The 16,049-nt window shown below is 39.2% G+C and overlaps 1 protein-coding gene across 1 annotated transcript; it reads right to left on the minus strand.

Annotated features, from left to right (window-relative positions):
* Positions 1-10,495: 10,495 nt before the first annotated feature.
* On the minus strand, positions 10,496-13,390 carry LOC136678597 (gamma-crystallin C-like). Its single transcript, XM_066656642.1, has 6 exons — positions 13,347-13,390; positions 12,630-12,678; positions 12,249-12,370; positions 11,168-11,303; positions 10,774-10,913; positions 10,496-10,628 (listed from the first exon to the last, which is right to left on the minus strand). The coding sequence occupies exons 1-6, from the start codon at positions 13,388-13,390 to the stop codon at positions 10,496-10,498; spliced, it is 624 nt and encodes a 207-aa protein (XP_066512739.1).
* Positions 13,391-16,049: the final 2,659 nt, after the last annotated feature.

A 16,049-nucleotide genomic window follows, 5' to 3' on the forward strand; every position in this document is an offset into this window, starting at 1 on the left:
ATTTTACACACTTACATCTAAGATCATCTAAATTACCCAAGACACATTTTGTGTTTTTTCTAGACACTGAGGCTTGCATATTGCACAGCATATCCTGTTGTAATCTGGTGAAGCTTAATATAAATCAGCCACACATGGGATGTAAAATACCACCCAGTCATTGTGTCATCTGGAGGTTGACTAATGGCCCGATTAACGTTCCCAGGGAAGTTAAACTGGGCTGGTTTTGGTGTTGAGACGATGACAGAAGAAGGACAAGAAATAATTTAATGGACATTTAATGAACATTGATGTGAACATTTTAAATAATTTTGTATTATTCGGTTACAGAAAGAATTCATGCCATTTAGAAAATACATTGTTTTTTGCTTTCCCAATAGTGTATTTTAATGCTTGATTTTTATTTTCCTCTCTCATTATAAAACTCAGAGGTAAAACACAATGATACCAGTTATAGTTTTCTCTACCCACATGAACATCGTGATATTATTTAAAGTCATACAAGGTTACCATAGCAAGGAATGTCACGTCACATTGATAACACCATTTTATCATTTAAATTAAATGATATAATCAATTGTGCTTAATGTGACTAACAAGTAAAAAAACCTTTTTTGTCAGGTTCACTTTAATGTACAATAGTTAATTCCAAGTCAAATTTAAACATTTTTTAATGTTTTTTCTCATAAAATATTCATACAATAGAGAATAGGAAGCATTGTTAAATGATGTGGAAAATGAAGGACTTATGATACTTGCATTACATTGTCTCTAACATTTTATTTTAACAAATTTCTTATCTCTTTAGCGTTCTTACAGACTGTAAATGTTAGGGAAAAAATCTTTACATTTCTTGCAAATTCCCCAGAGACAAAACGAATCCATTTTATATCACGCATTTACAATTTGCCATTTTTAAAAACCCACTGTCAAATAAGAGTAAGAAATTGAGCATCCAAGTTTCTAAGTCTTTGTGTGGAATGTGTTGGAGAGCAGCTCCTGGCGGCTGAGAGGAGGGCTGTGGCACGCCTGTGTGTCAGTGAGTAAACCGCTTTGGCCTGTGTTTGTGTTTGATAGGATCAGTAGCACAGTGGGTGGCAGAGAGTACTGATGAGTGAGGGTTGAGCTTTTTAAACTCCTCTCTGGTCTCCAGGCCACTCCTCAGCCTCATCTTGCTCTCCACATGGCTCTCCAGCACCATAGCCGCGACTGGGGCCAGGGGCCCAAATGTAAACAGCCAAACAATCTCAGGCCTTTTTAAAGAGCTCCTTCCAGCCTCCAGGCTTTAATTGAAAACAGACTGTGGTCTCTGCCTGCAGAGGTGGAGTTCAAGACTCTTCTGCAGCTAAAGTTCATGCTGACCTTTTACAAAGGTCTCAGGATATGTACACAAACAAACATGTCGTTCTCTTTTCTAACAAACCTCATCATTAAAATGTTAACTTTCCAGAAGAAAGGAAAAAACGTTCTTAATGTAAAAATAAATATAATTCAAGGTCATTTTGGGACATTTTTATTGGTGAAGTTTTCACACAGTATTAACTGCAACAAATGTTTTAAATTGGTCTCAAAAACAAAAATAGAGCTGAAGTTATTAATTTTTTCATGCTCAAATGCAGTAAATGTAATCCTTCAATTTATCAAATATATGTATGATTTTAACTACATTCTTCTTAGCAATGTTTTCAAATGCGGCTAGAAGCCTGCACATACTTTTCATTCTTTTACACAGTAATATCTAGAAATATTTAGACGTGAACATGAATATTGCTGAGTATTATAGTCATTTTTTTCTACATAAAGTTCATGGTCTGTTCTCTGTATTGATGATTTCCCTGGATATTGCTATGTGCATCAACAAGCCACATAACTGTGTTCCAAAATCCTTGTTATGTTTTTCATGATTTTTTTCCACATAGACATTCTGGGGAGCATCAAAAAAAATTATCTCTCTCTGTCTCTCTCTCTCTCTGTGTGTCTCTCTCTCTCTCTGTGTCTCTCTCTCGCTCTGTTTCTCACTGTGAGTGTGTGTGTTTCCCTCACATACACAGTGCTGAAGGTCATTATTAAGGAGTGAGATGGAAGAGAGGGAGTTAGGCCTGGCAGCAGCATTAGGCCTGTTAGTTATGGCTGAATGAGGAGAGAGTACAGGAGGCTTAATTGGTCTAGTGTGTGTGTGTGTGTGTGTGAGCGTTGGTGATAATTGTGGTTCACAGGTGGCCACAGTGGTTGCCTCACACAGTCCAGACTGGGAGTTCACATCAGGGCCTGGAACAAAAGACACACACATTCCAAAGCAGCCTGTCATTGACTGTAGTCAAATCCTCGAGCCATGTCACTCTGATAACCCTTCACTTTAAAACCTATTCTGAACTGTCATCTAGACACAGACTAATTTCTTGCATATAACACAGTTTTGCACTGAATTTGCTTGGTTCTGTTTTTTAACATGAACAACATATACAAAGATTATTTCAAGAAAAGTTGGGCGATTTCATTCATTATCTGTAAGCGCTTATTCAGTTCAGTGTCGTGGTGGGTCCAGAGCCTACCTGGAATCATTGGGTGCAAGGTTGGAATACACCCTGGAGGGGGCGCCAGTCCTTCACAGGGCAATACACACTCACACCTACAAACACTTCTGAGTCACCAAGCCACCTACCAACGAGTGTTTTTGGATAGTGGGAGTACCCGGAGGAAACCCACGCAGACACAGGGATAACACACCAACTCCTCACAGACAGTCACCCGGAGCGGGAATCGAACCCACAACCTCCAGGTCCCTGGAGCTGTGTGACTGCGACACTACCTGCTGCATCAATATAACCAGAAGCTGTCATGTGTTCATTACTTTTAAGCTTTATTTAACTGACAAGTAACAAAGATTTCAAATGTTTTCATTGACCAACTTTACTGTATAAATATCAACAAAATTCATAATTTGATGCTTGCAACCCACACCAAAACTCAGATATAGAGGAATGTTAAGCTCTGACTTGAGCTGCTCAGCAGTCTGTGGTCACATTTGTCTGGACTTAGATCTGTAGTCAGGCCAGTCATTTTGTAGCAAATGTAGAATGTGGCCTGACATATTCTTGCTGAAATAACCATGGATGTCTTGGCAAAAAAATATCAACTATCACAAGACAGCATTTGTCTCTCTAAAATCCTAATATACTTTCAAACACATTCATTCATTCACTCATTGTCTGTAACCGCTTGTCTATTTTAGGGTCGTGGTGGGTCCGGAGCCGACCCAGAATCACCGGGCGCAAGGCAACTTTCAAACACATGTAAACAGATTTATTTTGACATAGTATCTTATATTTTTAGTCTGATGCTTCAATTCCATATTCAGTGTAAAGAGTCTTAGAGTGACATTTCAATTTTTTTGCTTCATTTCTGCATTATTCAGGGGCTGAGATTTGAACACAGTAATTCAGATTGGTTTGATGTGAAATCTTTTCAGAGAGAATATTAGAATGTTTTGCAATAGTGGTGATAGCATCCAGACATCCAGAGCTTTTAATACCTCTGTAAGCTACACCACAAAAACATATTACACAAACTGCTTATGAATAGATTTTTGAGACATTGCTTTATGAGGGTTTTGAAACCCCTTGCTTACAATGTTTTTTGAATAATTTTATATTTCACATCAAAGCACACACATCTCAATGTAACATTGGAGATATAATGAAATATATCAGTATTGAGCTAATATTCCTTATGCTTCTGAGGGACTTAATTTATGTTGTAAGGTTGACAGCATCCATGATTTGATCACAATTCTGCAACACTTGTCACAGTTCTGATTTTTGAATTCAAAAACATAGTTAGCATATATTTATTGATCCTTGAAGTAATTCTTTCTATTTTAATGTTATGTTAATATTACATCAAAAAGAGAACCTCATCCTACAGACAGCTCCTCTCTGTAGTTAGACAGAGTACTTTTACTCAGTAGTATTTAAAGGGAATGGTTCTTTTCCTTCCATTTATAACTTTATTTGATCAAACTAGCAGTACCTTCACTTGAGTAAGGGTGTAGTTTACATCTGTTTATTCTACTGCATTGTTTTCTATTGTATACTATTGTATTCTGTTATATTGCCCTCCAGATTTTACTTAGAAGGCAGACAGCCATACAAAACAAACTTAATTCTTACTGAGGCTCCTGAAAGTGCAGGTTTGCCCTTGTGGTTGAGGCTGGAGCTTGGCATTTCCCTTCTCTCTTGGCTCCAGAGCAGAAAGCATGTCGTAACAAGACGCCACGCCGCATACCGGCTTGTAGCATCAAGATTTTCCTGATAATCATCCTGAAATAGCTTGTCAGACATGCAGGCATGTGCAGTTAAGCCCTGCAAGGTATTTTCTCGTGAGATCATCTGTAATTAAATCTCACTGTACCCTAGACATAGCTGGGTGAGAGAAAGCATGCAAAGAGCAGCAGAGTTCTCTGCCAGACTGGTATCTGGGCATCTGTAGCCAGAGAATAGAAATGTGACATGATGGGTGCTGTAAGTGAGGATAAAGGGCTCGATTTTATGGGTGTAACACACTGCCTTGTGCTATTATGTGTTATTAAGTGATGTTCAGCTTAAGCTAAAGAATCTTTCAAATACACCACTTCAGAAAAAGAGGCAGGATGATAAGAAAATTAACAACAGTCACAAATGCATGCCATCCCTCAGTTTTCAAGAACTGTCTTGTTCTTCTCTTTGTAACATCCACAGCTGAAGCTGGAGTTGAAATTGTAATCCTCAGTGACATGGAGGGGCTTCCTGGGCCCCCACTCTGGGCAAACCGGAGCTGTTGGAATTTCCCAGTAAGTCAGAGCTATCACCAGTGATAAAAGCATAGTGTTGTTTAGGTCTAGATTAATTATCTATTAAATGTAGAGCTGTTTACGGTGTGTTGAAAGTACAGATTGTAAACTTTCACTTCAAACAATATTTTTGTCTGTTGATTTTTGTAGGATATTTGTCATGTTGTCTAGTTTTGAGGAAAGAAAACAGTTGAAATACAATTAATGACATCAGAATTAATAAAATATCACAAACCTCGACTCTGAACTTTTCTGTAGCAGCTTATTTTTTTCTTAATTTTTCTACACTACTTATACAAGCTGTTGTTCACAACTGAATAACTGTGTCCAAAAAAGGTGAACATTAAAGCAATTCAAATACCTATTTTTATAAGGAGTTTCTTCCAAACTTCAGGCACATAACGTACTTTTCGATTAATAAGCCATGCCAGGAAATGGCTTTATAAAAATCCAACAGCTCTATAAATTAGGAGCCAGATTACAATGACTACTTAAATAAAAGTGTTCTGATTGATGCCATAAGAGCTGCTGGATTTTGATGCTCTTTGTGTGTTTGAATGCATGTGCTGTGACTGCAGTAAACACTGGGTGCTGGACTCTGAAAGCCATTTAACAAATATGCAGCAGTTTGCTTTGCATTTAATAATGTGCACATTGTGTTAAGCACTTGGGCGATTTGCTTCCCTGGCTATTGTGAGATTAAAGGGGAAACATGGCTGGGAATGTGCAAGAATGCAGCGTGGCAGACTCCATATCAGGGTCACGTCGATTAGATGCACTGATAGTACAGATGTGTTTCTCAGCCAAGGACTGCAATCAGAGGCCACCCAAACACACACTGGCTCTCACATGCAAACTTTAATTACACCTCACACACACATATACACATACACACTGTACACAGGGTAAGAGTTCATCATTTTTAACTAAAGTGATACAGGTTTGACTGATGGCTTCACAATCTAAGAAAAGTCCACAGGCCATAAATGGAGTTTTAAAAAATAAGTTTGATGAAAACAGAACCAGTATTTTGACGTGTCTGTTAAATGTTCCACAGTGGAATGTCCCTAAACAGGTTAGGACAATTTGGAGGCATATTCACAACACTGAACATAGAAGAGTAAGCTGTGGATAGCAAGTAAACAATTTTCAGAAGACCGTTACTGTTTGAAGTGTATGTTAGTGGCCAGAGGTTGGGGGTCAGAATTTTTGGTGGCAGAGGAGGTATAGCAGCAGAGTTCAGCATGTAAACACACTGAGGGTAAATGAGCATCTGGGGGATTCAAGGCTTGATTGATAGCATATGAACTGTAGGCAGTTTGTGTTTGTGTGCTGGGGTGTGTGTGTGTATGGTCGTGCAAGTGAATGTGTGTGTGACAGAAAGACAGAGAACGGGGAGTGAGTGAGTGAGTGAGAGAGAGAGAGAGAGAGAGAGAGAGAGAGAGAGAGAGAGAGAGAGAAAGAGACAGAGAGAGAGAGTCACAAAGCTCATTCATAGCTGCATGCACTGCAGGAGGAATGCAGTGTATGGGTGGTCAATTAGTTTACTGTTTCAGCTGTGACCAAGTAGCTTACAGAGGAAACACACAGAACCCCTCCCATCCATCTAACCACATCATCTCTGCTGCAAAGAATGAGTTAGAGAGAGAGTAAGAGACAGAGAGAGAGAGAGAGAGAGAGAGAGAGATGGGGGGCAGGGGTGGAGAGATAAAGGCTAGTAAAGATTAAAAAGTGAGAAACATGCATAAGGACACTGAAAAAGAGAAACAGAAGCAGAGAAAGAGGTACAGACCGCAACGGACAGAGAGAAGGAGAGATGGAGAGAAGTCAATATGGAGTTAAATTTTGCCCTGCATTTTTAGCCTAATATTTACATTTTCAGTGAATAGCATACATAGATCAGCCATAACAATAACACCACCTCCTTTCTCTCAGCTCCACTGACTACACACATTGTAGTTCTACATTTAAAGATTAGAGTCCATCTGTTGCTCTGCATAATTTCCTTGCTCCCTTTTACCATTATGTTCAATGGTCAGGACTCCAACAGAACCACCACAGAGTATGCGTTACTTGGTTGGTGGATCATAGACAACAAACTGCAGCGACATTGATATATATGGTGTGTGTTAGCGTGTCTTGTGCTGGTATAAGTGGACCAGACACCGTTTGGATCATCTTTTAAATCCCTCAGTTTCACTGCTAGATTGAGAATAGTGTGTTAACCATCAATATCCCACCAACCCTGCCACCTTTGGGCAGAGTCCTACTGTCTCAGACTTTACATCTACAAGGTGGACCAGTGAGGTTGGTGTAATACTGTGGACAGCAAAGGGGCAGTGTTTAAAAACTCGAGCAGCACTGCTGTTTCTGATCCACTTGCATCAGCCCAACACACACTTACCACCACATCGGTGTCATTGAAGTGTGGAGAATGATTCAGAACCCAAATCATACCTGCTCTATGGTGGTCCTGAAGATTGAAAAACGGTGAAAATGGGCTACAAAGTATGCACAGCAATAGATCAGTCATAACAATAACACCACCTCCGTGTTTCTATTGTTTCTGCACTCACTGGCCATTCTCTTGGCCTCACTGGCCATATGAACAGAAATAGCAGGAGTGAGAGAGAGAGAGAGAGAGAGAGAGAGAGAGAGAGAGAGAGAGAGAATCTTTGTGATGTTCTCCAATGTTAAAGCCTAAATCAGCACATCCACATTCTTACTGTTCCTGTTTAAAGCAGTGGCCTCAAACAAAATGCACGCAAGTCTAACCACAGCTTTCCATTGCATTGCTTCCACTTAATACACTTCTGTCCCAGGCATTGTTTTCTGACTCCTTTTGGGACATTTTTGTGGGCCATTTCAAGTCATTTCATGAACTGATTTTTAGACTTTCAGATGAAGCTGGTTAAAGGTTGTTTACAAAAGTCTGGCATTGCTATGTGAAACTCAATTCTTCATTTTCCTCCCTCTTTTTCTTCGAATCTCTCTTTCTCATTTTAGCGATGGGATGAAGGACGACAATGTGAAAGCAAATGGGAAGGTGAGACTTTATTGTGAGAGTGAACATAGATCTTAACATAAACAAACAAGGTAGAATCATACATACAGATATATGCAAACAGAATTTGGCATTTACTGATACTGATACATACCAATACTGACAGAGTCTAGTATAAATAAACAGGATAATGAATGAACGACCAACATAAGCCAAAGAAATTGAGCTTAAGTATACATAGACAATAGGAGACACCTGCGAGCCTGGTCACATGACATGCCAAAAGCTCACAGGTGCAGGGCATAGCCGGAGAAAACACAAGGTCACAGAAGCTCATGGAAAAGACAGTAGGAAAAGTATCACTTTCATCAGTTTCATGAAAGACATAGCATTACATGTGATGCACAAAATCTATATTTAATTATAAACATTGACATCCTACATATTTTAAAGTACAAGATAGCAGCCATATATATAACTTCTTAAGTGCAAAGATATTATATATGAGCATACCCTTCAGTAATTCTCATAAATGCATAACATATTGAAATATTCCATCCATCCATTATCTGCAACCGCTTATCCAGTTCAGGGTCACGGTGGGTCCAGAGCCTACCTGGAATCATTGGGCGCAAGGCGGGAATACACCCTGGAGGGGGCGCCAGTCCTTCACAGGGCAACACAGACACACACACATTTGAGTCTCCAATCAACCTACCAACGTGTGTTTTTGGACTGTGGGAGGAAACCGGAGCACCCGGAGGAAACACCAACTCCTCACAGACAGCCACCCAGAGCGGGAATCGAACCCACAACCTCCAAGACCCTGGAGCTGTGAGACTGAACACTACCTGCTGCGCCACCGTGCTGCCCGTATTGTAATATCATTTAACACAACCACATTGGAATAAGACTACTCTTATAAATAGTTTGGTAAACACCTTAAAATCATTAATAATCTGTATATGTAACCACCAAGTTTAATGAATTGACCACAAACATTTTGTCTTGTTACTGATAATAACTTAAGAAATGACTAGATTCACATTATTTAGTCTTTCTTTATATGGTCTTTACAACCTAATAAATAACAAGTTAAACAGACGGTAAACATTTTGTAGACCTTATTTTGAATTGGTACGTTTATTTATTATTATTATTATTATTTATTTATTTTATTTTTTATTTTTTATTTTTTAATGACCTGTGTATGCTCATATCTAATCAGCTTACAGCACAATGTTATAAGAGGACTTTCAGCTCGGAATACTTTTGTAATGAGGCATAATAATACTGAGCAGTCAGTCAGAACCGAGGGCTGCATGAAAAGAGGCTGGTTATAGAGCTGTAAAATTGAATCACACTCTTTTCTGGTACATAATACCTCAAAAGTTTGGTAAAATCAAACAGACAGCAACAGGCAGTTTTATTTCTATAGGAGAAAGCTGTACGAGCTGCCCAATATAAAGTGACACATTCTCACACAATGCTGCTATAATAGAGGCATCAGCTGGCAGTAGTCCATATCTCAGCACCAGAGACTATGACAGAGACATAGGCCAGTGTCATCAGACCGACAGAAGGAGAGCAACTGCAGCTCCCACGGCTTGCAGAAATACCCTTTCCTTGATACACATGTACACACACACACCATCACCTAGCATGTGGAGCGGGCAGGACCCTGGGATAAAGCCTCACAAATTCCTTATCATGTGCTCTCATGTACACAGAAGACTCTACAGCTGTGCTTCAAGCGTTTAGGCCATTGAGGACTTAAGCTCTTTAAGCACTGGTCTAGGTCATAGGGTGAAAACACTGAGTTTATACCCTCCACCAAGGTCCCATAACAACTGATGCTGTTACTGATGTTACTGAGACTAAGGCCATCAACATTTACTAGCTGACTTCTGCTACGTTGTCGGGAAAGAGTTCTTAGGACACAGACCCAGAGCATTTTATGAGTAGATTTTTTCATTCTACACAAATGAAATTAAATAAATGTAGGATTTGAAATTGTTTAGTTTAGTCCTAAACACAAGGGTTTTTTAAAATGTATTTGAAAATTGGGTATTTACGTATTTCCTCTGTAACAGGATTTGAGTAGAAGTTTTATATAGTGAAAATTGTCCATTATATTGTCTTTTTTTAAAAGTAAAGGAATAAAATAACACTAACTATATACAGTTTTCATTTGGAACAGATGCTTTTGAGGAACATTTTAAATTAAATATCAAAACTTATAAATTTAAGTGGTTTTAAATAAACATATACTATAAATATATAATTTTAAATGCATAATTTAGTCTTTTCCTAAACAGCTGGATTCATGTTGCTCTTTATTTTGTTTATTAATTGATTCTTAATATGATATAAACGATGACAGAAAAGTGTTGTGACTCATAAATCTCCTACCACTGCAGTCAAATAAATTAGGAACAGTGCAAACCACTAGGGGGCACACAGACACTCAGTTAAACTTCAGTACAGACAGTGTTCTCAGGCTGAAAATAAACCACAGTGCAGCAGGGTTTGTCTTTTTTCAGGCGTTTATTACTAAAAATAGTTTTTCTGTTGGGACTTGAGTTGCTTGTGCCATGTGTAGTGTAAAAAGGTCAGCAGGAGGGGGCTTTGGGGCTGATTTTGTAGAGAGTTAATGGAGAAGTTCAGCTGAAACGAACCCTGCGTATGGAGCCCACGGTGCTGCTCTGAGCCCCCCAGTCGGAGAAATTATTGTAGTCTTTCTTCTCCAGGACATAGTAGGCTCCTCTGTAGTTGGGCTCCTGGTACACCACCCAGCTACACATACAAAAACAGAGATATGTAAGTTCAGAAGTCTGTTCAAAATTCCTATTTTATTGTCTCTGGCAAAATAGAAACAGTGCAGCTTTTAGGCCTAGTGCAAAATGTATACAGAATATATTTATAAATATATAGTACTCACGCTCCACCCAGCACTCTGAGGGATGAGGCTCTGTTGAGGCTGTACCGGGTCATCAGGTTGGGGATATCTTCCTGAACCTCAATCCTTTTCCCAGAGAAACCTGGCCTTTCAAAAAGCTGGGCACGGGGAGAGTTTGTGTCCTGCAAGTGTCATGTGTTCATTTAATAGTTAGGGTACGAAAATCTTCCCTACTTCCCTTCTGTTTTTTGCAGATTGTTTCCACGTTTTGAAAAGAACACTGCTTTACATCTCTTTTCCCTAAAATAATATTTCCTTTTCCTTTAAAGCTACGTTGGAGGTAGAAAATCCAAACATTGCCTTTGTATATTAGGTGCTGTCTTAGTATTTCTTCCCCTTTGGATGTGAAAGCAAAACAAACAAGGAAGTATCTCACCTGTCTCACAGAGCGTACAGAAGAGACACGGTCAACCTGGGCACACCACTTTTCTGTGCAGTTATATTCGCCCCTGTCTGACATGTCCCACAAGTACTGTCGCCCACGGAAGTTCTCATGCTCATAGCCCACCCAGCTGCACACAACAAACACCCCCCACACACATTAGAACAGTTTAGAAGCACTCCAGTAAATATGGCTGTAATGGCTCAGAGCACTTGACCAAAGCAGGGTCAACAATCCAAGCAAAGAAGCCGTTTAAAAATATATAATACATCCTGAAGGTCATAGAAAGAATCACATGTGTAAATGTTGTAGCTCCATTTTTTATACAGCGTTTATGAGATTTAACTTGAGAACTCACATTTGTAAAGACACCCTTTAAATTAAGCTAATATTTAACAAAGTTTGGACCTATAGAAATGATCCCTAATCACTTTTATTTTTATATAATTACTTTGTCATTACAGTTTTAATGCCGTACAAGTTTGGCAAGTTTGGTACAAGTACATGTTAAATTTGGTCCCAAAGACATATTTTTAATATTTAGATATACCCTGTTACCCTTTGAATAGAACCAACATTGTATATAAGGTGGCACTAATTGATTGATTTGTATAAAAGCATTGATTATAAATGTGTATACATTCGTTCATTCATTCATTGTCTGTAACTGCTTATCAAATTCAGGGTCATGGTGGTTCCAGAGGGGGCAATCACCCTGGAGGGGGCGCCAGTCCTTTGCATGGTGACACACACTCACACCTGTGAACACTTTTAAGTTGCCACGGTCCCCTACCAGCATGTGACCGTGGGAGGAAACCAGAGCACCAGGAGGAAACCCACACGGACACATGGAGAATACACTTAACTCCTCACAGACAGTCACCTGGAGCCGGGTTCGAACCCACAACCCCAAGATCCTAGAGCTTTGTGATGATGGCACTACCTGCTGCACCGCTGCCAATGCTTATTCAGGTCTATGGAAATTAATACCAAGGTCATCACATGCGTGAGTAAAAGCTCAGAGCTAATTGAAGCCCCGGTTCAGTAGTTTGTGGGCTGTATGTTGTGTACTCACGCTCCACTCTCCACCTGCACAGAGTTGCATCTTTCAGGGAAGTTCTTGTCACTTAGTTTCTGACAGTCCGAGCTCAGGTCCAGCCGCCGGCCGGCAAAGTTCCTTTGCTCGAAAAGGGTCACCTGACACATAACACATAGATGTGAGTTAGACTTTATATGCACCTATTCAACACATATTTTTCCAGTAGAAATCAACAAGCCTGGGGTGTTTGTGGAGTGTCTGGGATCAGATTTGCTTTTCATGGTATATTGAATATGATCACAAATTACATCATAGTGGGAAACATAAACATTTATATCCAGTCAGAAATTAGGAAAAAAAAGCACAGGAACCTCATTGCCAGGCTCAAACTTATGCAAAAATAAAGAAGTGACTCACCCTCCCGCTGGACCCGTAAAAGGCACGTTGGAGCACAGACCCCAGCTTGCTGCAGGACACATCAAAGGGGTACACAAATCACTGCCAAAACACTTTCAAAACCATAACCACACTAATATGCACTTATCAGACACAGAGAACGAATTCACACAGAGCGGCATTGCGTAACAGTGATTAGAGAAAAATAATCGATATGAATCATATTTAAATCAAAGTCAAATACAATTGTGTCAGGATAATCAAGCTTTGACATCATCAAAAACTTGTGAACATAGTTGTACTGGACAAGAATACTGAGAATGTGTATCTGAGATGAAGAATTGTTCCTTAAAAGCCAGCTTATTTGATGATTATATAAAATGTATTTATATATTTGTATATATTATTTATATATTTGAAGAATATATAAAACTGTTCAAATGGAATCAAATATAATATTTTGTGCTTTATTTCCATTATGTTTACCCCAGGTAATAAATAGAAAGTGCACTGAAGTTTCCAGAGAGAGATATGTTGCCTCTAGAGAATGTGTTTTCACTATGAAAATCAACAAAACATTTAATCAAACCAGGAGTGCACAGACTTCTGCACTCGATTGAAGACAACATTTTTATATGATGAAAAGGAAGCCCTGCTTGAACAGTTTTGTTTGAACCTCAGGCTCCAACACTTGGTGCTGTTCATGCTTCCGAACACTGGAACACACTGTAAACATACCTGGTTTGTTGGGCTAATCCGGGGACCTTAGTAAAGATGTTCATTTCAGCTCGTGGAGGGCACAAAAATGCCCCTTAAATACATCAGCTTAAGAGAATAAGGGAGTACTAGAACGCTCATTCTGTTTCGGCCTGTCTCTCTGCAGTCTCTCCCTGCATTGATATGCTAAACACAGTCCACAACACTGTGTTTTTGACAGAACCCAATGACCAGTATGACAACATACACACAAACACACACACAAACACAAACACACAAAGTACTGCATGCATATCAGTACACCCCAGCATTTACAGGCAACGTGCATATTCCATAACCCTTTCTATACACATACACACACACACACACAAGCCCACAGTTACACACACACACAAAGCGGGGAGTGCAGTGTAAACACTTTTCTTCAACAATTCAGCATTTTTTTCTGCAGTACCACAACAATGCTTTCCTCTCTTCAAATGCACCAACTATAGTCAGTACACACAAACATGAACACACAGTACCAACAGTATCTTGAGCAAGTCTATAACAGCACAGAATAATAGGGGCTTGTTTCACTGTGAATATAACCACAGTGAGGTCAATTATTTAGTCATAAAAATACATTTAAATGAGAATCAAATTGCTGTGGCCTGCAGGGGGAAAAATGCATAAATGCTTGGGCTCAAATTGAGTGGTTGATGTGGGAATGTGTCTTTTCTCTGTATTTCATCTATGCATTACATTTAGTAAATACCAACAGCCAATACTGTACAATACAATACTTTACCATGCTGTTTACATGTCATATTTGTGGAATATATTCATGAGCATTCTAGTGTCACAGACAATAGCTTCATATAATGTGATTGATGTTGTGCAAAAGAATATTATATGTTCAGTGTTAAAGTATTAGCTACATAGCTACTGGTGACCATTTTTAGATAACAGTCAATCATACTGTACCCAGCTGTGTCAAATACATAACATGTTCTCAGCAGAATAGTTGTTCTAATGTAGAAGCTCAATTATAATCTAACAATTTTTCATAAGACACAGTCACGAAAATAGACAAACAGTAAAGGAATTTGGCACCGTTCCCAATTATCATAACACCTGTTTAATCTGAATGCTGGATTTATAAGGGACTGGACAAAAAATGATCAGTGGTCAAGGCATGTTAAAGTCACATCAATAACCTTTGTTTAATGTGTTTATTGAGAATATCAGAAAGTGAGGAATATCTAAAGTGAAAGAACAGATTGAAAAGGTGGGATTTAAGGTCATTATGAAGAAAGAAAAGGTTAAGGTAAAAACCTCTAAAATTACCACTGATGGCAAAAAGGCTGCTACTGGTATTTGTTGTGGTCCTTTATTGCTGTGAATGTGAGACATTAAAAATGTGGGACAGGAAACGTGCTGATGTATTTTACATTTTTTTTTTATGTTGAGGAAGACTTATGGGAGTAAATGGCAAACAAATTGGTCCTTGACCAAATCAAGCATTAACCAAGTCCAAATCTAAGCCCACGTTTCCCAACTGAGCATATTCAGAAAAGATTTTGAGAATAATCATATTTGGGAATTGTGCTTAAAGAACAAGGTGTTCAGCAACAAGGGCGATAAAGACAATCAGAAGAATCATTAAATTACTCCATGAGAAGCAAGGAGAATCAAACAGAAGACAGAATAGAATACTTCAAAATTCTTCAAAAAAGTTATTAGTTACATTATCTTCTAATGCAAATATAATCATTTAAGACAATAAACCTGTCTTGACTGAGTCTTGACTCATATTTTTCACCAAGATTTTAATTTCATTTATGTATAGCACAGATATCATAGCACAAGTACATCACAAAGAAGATACTGTACAGTATCAGTGTATATCAAGCTCTTCATGCTAAGAAAACTGACCTATTATTTTGTATGTTTTAGGTGTCACCTCCTGCAGGCCCCTGCATGCTATTGGATCACCCTCACTAACATTAACTTTGCTTACAGTGTCAAATCTCTGCTTGAATTGAAGCTGTTTGCTGCAGCACTTTTCCTCTCTCACCCCATTGAGCCTGAATAGGGGGTATTTGTGGGCATGTGTGGGTCACGGGGGTCCTGAATAGGGCCCGTATCTGCTGGATGCTTCTCTGCTGTTTTGTGGCAGCAAAACAGTGCCTCTGGAGACCATTGTGAGGGTGAATTAAGTCCAGAAGCTTGGATAACCTTCTGGCATTTTGGAGTAGATTCCACTTGGGACAAATGCAAGGCGTGGATCAGGTATGGCTGTATATGTGTTCAGAGTGGCGTGGGTCAGCGAGAGAGAGAGAGAGTGAGGTAGAGACGGAGAGAGAAGAAGTAGAAGGAGTAATAAGGGAGATAAGACCTGGACATTGCAGTGACCGGATTTAAAGGGGGCACTAAGATTGAGTTATTGTCACTTGATATATCTAATATTCCCTTGGTGAAGGATACATTCTTTTGGAGATGTCTTTCTTACTGACCGCTTTGGACAAGCTCACTTATTTTCTGTCTCTGATAGCGTTCTGTGTCAGCGTGTCATACAGCTGGCTGAAATGAGAAGTCATTCTTTTGCTCTAATCTGGGTTCACAGAATGTATACCTCTTTTGCATTTGCGACTGATTGCATATGAGAAGTGCTGGCCGTTTGCTTTGGGATGTGTATGCCTTACATCTGCATGGTTTGGAAGCTGACCACTTTAAGTAAGT

Source organism: Hoplias malabaricus, chromosome Y (assembly GCF_029633855.1).
Source record: "Hoplias malabaricus isolate fHopMal1 chromosome Y, fHopMal1.hap1, whole genome shotgun sequence".
NCBI classification, from domain to species: Eukaryota; Metazoa; Chordata; class Actinopteri; order Characiformes; family Erythrinidae; genus Hoplias; species Hoplias malabaricus.

Bases quoted from the DNA above. Each gene is read 5' to 3' on its own strand.
- LOC136678597 (XM_066656642.1), bottom strand. From the start codon at position 13,390: ATGAACATCTTTACTAAGGTCCCCGGATTAGCCCAACAAACCAG. The intron at 12,371-12,629 runs GTGAGTCACTTC...GTTATGTGTCAG, and splicing joins TTTACGGGTCCAGCGGGAGG to GTGACCCTTTTCGAGCAAAG. The intron at 10,914-11,167 runs GTGAGATACTTC...TGACACTTGCAG, and splicing joins CTGTACGCTCTGTGAGACAG to GACACAAACTCTCCCCGTGC.